Genomic DNA, 6,277 nt, shown 5'->3' on the forward strand with positions numbered 1-6,277 from the left:
ACAGTGATGGAATCACACATTTATACAAATCTGATGAACAAACAAACTCGTGCTAATCTTGGATCACTACTGCTCTGAAAAGATGACATTTAATAGCCAAAGAAATGTGTCATTCCATCACTGTCTCACCAATGGATGTGAATGGGTGCCGTCAGAATGAGAGTCCAAACTTCTGATAAAAACATAACAATAATCCACACCACTCCAGTCCATCAGTTAACATCTGGGGAAGACAAAAGATGAATCAAATCCATAATTAAGATGTTTTTAACTAAAATACGAGTCCATAATCCATAATAACATTCCCTCTGGTGAAAAAGCCACATATTTGTTTAGAGCTGTTTTGTCTTGTAAATGGTGCTTGATCTGTGCAGATTTCTCTCCTGATTCAGAACAGACCACTTTTTCACTGGATGAAGCATTATTATAGATTATGGATTGGTATTTTAACTGGAAACAATGGTTTGAAGTTAAAAACATCTCCCCAGGTAACAAATTTAAGTATAAAATCATTGTGGAAACATTTGACTTTTTTTACAATGCTGAAAGGTCCAGTTTTCTTGCTATGATTATAGCATTATTTATTATTTAATGGTTAAAAAAAATGTTTCTCACAACTTACACTGCTGCTCAAAGGTTTTGGATCATTCTGACGGCACCCATTCACTCCAGAGGATCCATTAGCGAGACAGTGACCGAATCACACATTTATACAAACCTGATGAACAAACAAACTCCAGAGAGTGAGCACATTCTCAACACATTTTCATTTTTGCGTGAACTAATCCTTTACATCATGGCCACAATTTACTTTCAAAATAATGGAACAAATTAGTACATGGTAGCCTTGATCAATCTGGTAGAGCTGTAGTTCAGGGCGTTTCAGCGGTTTCCCTCCTCCAGGGGTCTCTGTATCTGTTAAAGCTCAACACCTGACAGTGAAACTCAGTCAGCGCTCGTGGCATCGGAGAAACCTCCTGCCATTCGGACCGTCCGCTGTCGTACACCTGAACCTCATCCGTGACCTCATCAGGCGAATAATCGCCGCCCAGGATGTAGATCTTATCCCTCACGCCGATGGCGCCCGCGTTGAATCCGGCGCACTCGAACGAGCCTTCGCCCTTCCACACGCAGGTCTCCGGACAGAAGCTGTAGACTTTATACGTGGAGAGATCGCACAGATACAGCGTGTCGTTGATGGACACGGATTTGACGAGCGTGGTGTGGAAGAACTGCCCGAACTCCGCCACTAGTTGGCACCACTGATCCGCAACGGCGTCGTAGCGGAAAAAACAGTCGAGCGACGGATTGAAAGCTTCAGTGATTTCCACTTCAGATCCGAGAGTGTAGATGATGTTTCCGCACGTGCTCGCTTCTGGAAAGTAGATTCCTCTGGGAAGAGGGCTGACGGATGTCCAAACGCGGTTTAGAGGATCAAAGTATTCAACGTCTAGGACGCTACAAGCGCCACGTGTTTTTCCGCCAATTACGTAAATGCGAGTGAGAGCGGCGACGGATGCGTGCATTGTCCGCGGGTGGCGCATGCGCAGAGCTGGTGTGAAGCTGCGTGCGACAGGGCAGTAGCACCAGACTTCATCCGTCGCGTCGTGCTCAGGCGTGGCGATGTGCAGGCGAATGGTGCGATGACAATTGCTACGACATCCGCCAATGATGAAGAGTTTTTCTCCAAAACTGGTGAGTGTCGATCCGGGGAGGTCTAAAATCTCTGCGGCGTCGTGCGGAAGCTCCATCCAGAGGTCTGCACCAATGTTGTAGCAGAACGCATGAGAATTCTCTCCGCTATCCTCCGTTTTGTGTACGAAAATATAGCTGGATATTGTCGAAGGCCGTGCGTCACAAAACAACCCGCTGAAGCTTTGAACCCGAGTGAGTGCTTCTTTAACCACAGTAATGCAGTGTTCGTCCGCACTCAGCAGCTGAGAGGAAACCCACTCCTCTAGCGCAGCCGGGCGCAGGTGGTGCAGACGGACCCGCGGCAGGAGCTCCGGCAGCAGGCTCTTGCGCGTCTGCGGATCGTGTCGTGTCCAGCGGAGGAGTGCATGCAGGACGCTTTCTTCGTCTGGGATGTTGAGTGCATCTGAAGACAGGCAGTGCTCCAAGATGCGCACCGGCATCTCTAAGAAGTCCAGACTGGAGGAAAGCTTGTGGAAGTTTTGCGTGATGAACTCGGTGGCGTGACGCAGGAGGCGTGAGGAGCCGTAACCCTCGGCGAGAGCTAGCAGCTGCAGGCAGTTGGAGACATCAAGGGTTTGGACTAGGAAATCACTGCATGCGCGAGAGAGGAAGCCCACCTGAGCCAATGAAAGAGAGAGACATGATAAAGCTTTTAACATATGCGATTAGATCATTCCTCTTCTTTTATTGTATGTGGCACTTTTATCAAATCGATGTGGTCACAGTGGTGTCAATATGTCGAAGCTCTGCAGAGATAAAGCCGCATCGTGCCTCAAATTTGTAGTGGCGCTATACAAAAGCGTTTTAATCTATCAACATGAAATCCATAACTTTTTGTAAGCACAGTCTGAAGATGATTTGGTCCAATTTTGGTGATAATTGGACCAATGGTCTAGGAGGAGTTTAAAAAAGTATGTTTTAAACAAATTAAAATAGCAGACAGGAAGTTTGGCCTACTATGGCAAAATTGGCATTTATGTTCTCGGCATGACCCAAGGAATGTTTTGAGACAAGGATTAATCTCAATAGGCTAATGTAATGAAAAGTTATAAGCATTTATGAAAGTTTTATTATTAACAGCTACTGAATGGTTTTTCAGTTTTGACCAATAGGCGGTGACCAAATTCAGGTGGTGTGGTCAGTGTTAGGTAACAATGGCACACCGTTGGTGTGTTAAACAAAAACTGTTTTGTATATAGACATGAAATCCATACATTTTCGCCAGCATGGTCTGAAGATGATTTAAGCCAAATTTGGTCAGAATTGGACTTACAGTTTATGAGGAGTTCGAAAATGTAGGTTTTTAACATGAATTAAAATGGCGGACAGGACGTTCTGCTGACTATGGAAAAATTGGTATCGATGTTCTCGGCATGACCCAAAGAATACATTAAGACCACATTCATTGCAATAGGCCAAAATAATCAAACATTATTAGCATTTTTTTTTTTCATTATCACTTTTGACCACAAGGTTGCACTGCCCGAAACCTTTTAAGTATTGTCAGGGCATGGGGCCAAAGACAAAAGCTTTGTAAAGATACGGCAATTCATTTATAAAATATAGCATTTTAACACAAAATTTAAAATGACTGACACCCAAAATGGCTGACATGGGCTAATTGGGTATGGTAGACTCAGGTCATGCTTGTTATAACTCACACCAAGTTTGGCTTCAATACGCCAAACCGTTGCGGAGATATAGCCTCACGTCCATTTTTGTTTGCTTTTCGTAGAATTCGTTCACGCATTTTACGAGAATAGTTTGACTAATCAACTTGAATTCCGTAAATTTTTTCCAGCATGATCTGAAGATGATCTGAGCAAATTTTGTGAAAATCAGACAAATCGTTTTTTTGAACTATTAAAAATAGTGGGAAAAAACTTGACCTTAAGAATTAGAAATGTTGGTGCCCCTTTGACTCGACATGAGCCAAGGATTCAGAGGAAAAAATAATTTCTAGACCCTACAGTTCAAAAAGCATATATTTTTAAATGTTATAAACGGGAGTGCAAATTTGGACAGTTGGTGGCGCTAGAGGGATTGACGTAAAGACTCCAAATTTGCTAAGGTGAGAGTTCAGACTCTTCTATCAGTGTGCCAAATTACACAACTTACTCACTAGCAGTTCTATAGGTGGCCATAGAGATAATGGAAAAAGAATAATAATAAGAAGAAGAACACCACAGATACTACAGGTGCCTTCACACCTTTGGTGCTTACAAAAACAATCATCAAAATGACTAAAACTTTAAGTAAAATTGAAATGAAAAGGAAAAAATATGAAAAATAACATTCTAATAAAACTAAATAAAACTAATAATAAAACAAAACAAAAAAACTACAGTAGAATCTCAGTGATATTAAAACAACACTAAAACATCAAGCATCATTTTATTTAGTGGCAAGCTGTTGCAACACAGATGTCAAATACCCTTTCTACTTTGTGTTCAGTGCAATAAAAACAATTCAGTTGTCCTCTCACACATCTCAGATAATGTGACATTTTTTGTCATGTTTTCTGTCTCACCTGCAGGAAAGATGCCAGCTGAAACAGCATTTCCACATTGTCTTCTCTAATCTCTATTTCACCAGAATAAGCAAAATCCAGGAAGGTGTGGACAGCTTGCGGCGAGAGGTTACTGAGCGTCACGGTGCCGTCATCACGCTCCCGCATCTCCAGCTCAAACATCGCCCTGACAAACATTATTGCTTTTATTCTTCAAGGATGCATTCAATTGATCAAAAGTGACTGTAAAGAAATTTATAATGTTACGAAAGACTTTTATTTCAAATAAATGCTGCTCTTTTGAACTTTCTATTCATTGGTGAATCCTGAAAAATAAAATATATCACGTGTTTCCACAAAAATATTGTGTAGCTCAACGGTTTTCAACAGTGATAATAATCAGAAATGTTTCTTAAGGAGCAAATCAGCATATTAGAATGATTTCTGAAGGATCATGTGATGCTGAAGACGAGTAATGATGCTGAAAATGCAGCTGCGCATCACAGGAATCAAATTACAGATGAACAGATATTCACATAGAAAACAGTTGTTTGAAATCATACAAATATATCAGTATTTTTACTGCATTTTTGATCAAATCAATGCAGCATTCAGTGCTGTATTCACCTGAAGAAGTCGCTGCATGCAGTGAGAACACAGCGGTGACACGGCAGCGTCTCATCCTGCACACGGATGCTGAAGTCGAACAGAACTCTTCTCTCTCTGAAACCCTGAAGAACTCTGAGCACCTGCTGACCGTGGGACTCTGACACCAGAAACACCGACACACCGTTACACAGAGACACGTCCATCAGCACGCCACCTGCTGGACAACAACAGACAGCTTTATTTCATTCTCTGCAGTGAATGGGTGCCGTCAGAATGAGGGTCCAAACAGCTGATAAAAACATCACAATAATCCACAAGTAATCCACACCACTCCAGTCCATCAGTTAACATCTGGAGAAGACAAAAGCTGAAACAAATCCATCGTTAAGACGCTTTTGAATAAAATCCGAGTCCAAAATCCATAATAACACTTACTCCAGTTAAAATAGGTCTGGTCTGAATCAGGAGAGAAATCTGCACAAATCAAGCACCGTTTACAAGCCAAAACAGCTCTAAACAAATATGTGGCTGGATTTTGATGGACTTTTACACTGGATTTCGACTCATATTTTAGTTAAAAACATTTTAATGATGGATTTGTTACAGCTTTTGTCTTCTCCAGATGTTACCTGACGGACTGGAGTGGGGTGGACTATTGTGATGTTTTTATCAGCTGTTTGGACTCTCATTCTGACGGCACCCATTCACTCCAGAGGATCCATTGGTGAGACAGTGATGGAATGACACATTTATACAAACCTGATGAAGAAACGAAACAAACCCAACTCTTGGATGGCCTGAGAGTGATTCAGCAAATTTTCATAAATAAACCTTAGGTGGGAACAATTTCAGTAAAACATTGTGCTAACACCAACCCTAACAAGTCGAGTCCTTAACTAGATCTAAAATCAAAATCAAATTGATATAAATTCTGCTCCTAGACCTACAAAAATGATGATTTAGTAATAACTTCAATCAATTAAGCTCATCAAAGCCTGTATTTCTATTTCAGACACACAGTAGAACTCTTTACAGTCATATTAATTAATCAAGGTTATGATTGTGCCTGTATTCAGTGATAGAATGTAAACATTGCTGAAGTACCTCAGCTGATCGCGGTGTTCTGCTGTTCAGTGTTCAGTCTCGTCATTCAGGATCACACCTGAAACATCAAACACATATGAGCGTGTTCTGCTCCGTATACAAACTTTATACATATGACGGCTTTACATTCTTCAGGAGATGAAGGCGTTTAGACACTCACTCTTCAGCACCACGGACAGCGCTCCGGCTCCACCGCGCATGCGCCCACACAGAACACGCGATGACGCGCACGGAAGACGTACTGCAGGACTCAACTTGACGTTGCTCTCTTCTAGTTTTTATTTAGTTATTATTTATTAGTGTTAGCGTCATTAATTACCAGTAGAAATTCACAGGTAGGTGTAATTTCTTTAACTGGAT

General features: G+C 41.6%; 1 protein-coding gene across 1 annotated transcript in view; it reads right to left on the bottom strand.

The window, feature by feature from the left end:
- kbtbd3 (kelch repeat and BTB (POZ) domain containing 3) overlaps positions 1-5,037 on the bottom strand; it is a 5,349-nt gene extending 312 nt beyond the window's left edge. The window contains exons 1-3 of the mRNA XM_073818253.1: positions 4,832-5,037; positions 4,226-4,391; positions 1-2,312 (exon numbers count right to left, since the gene is read on the bottom strand). The exon at positions 1-2,312 is cut by the window's left edge and continues 312 nt beyond it. Of these exons, the coding sequence (XP_073674354.1) occupies positions 873-2,312; positions 4,226-4,391; positions 4,832-5,016 (1,791 nt within the window). The 5' untranslated portion in view covers positions 5,017-5,037 and the 3' untranslated portion in view covers positions 1-872. The remainder of the gene's footprint in view (positions 2,313-4,225; positions 4,392-4,831) is intronic.
- Between the last annotated feature and the right edge of the window lie 1,240 nt (positions 5,038-6,277).

Source organism: Garra rufa, chromosome 14 (assembly GCF_049309525.1).
Source record: "Garra rufa chromosome 14, GarRuf1.0, whole genome shotgun sequence".
NCBI lineage: Eukaryota > Metazoa > Chordata > Actinopteri > Cypriniformes > Cyprinidae > Garra > Garra rufa.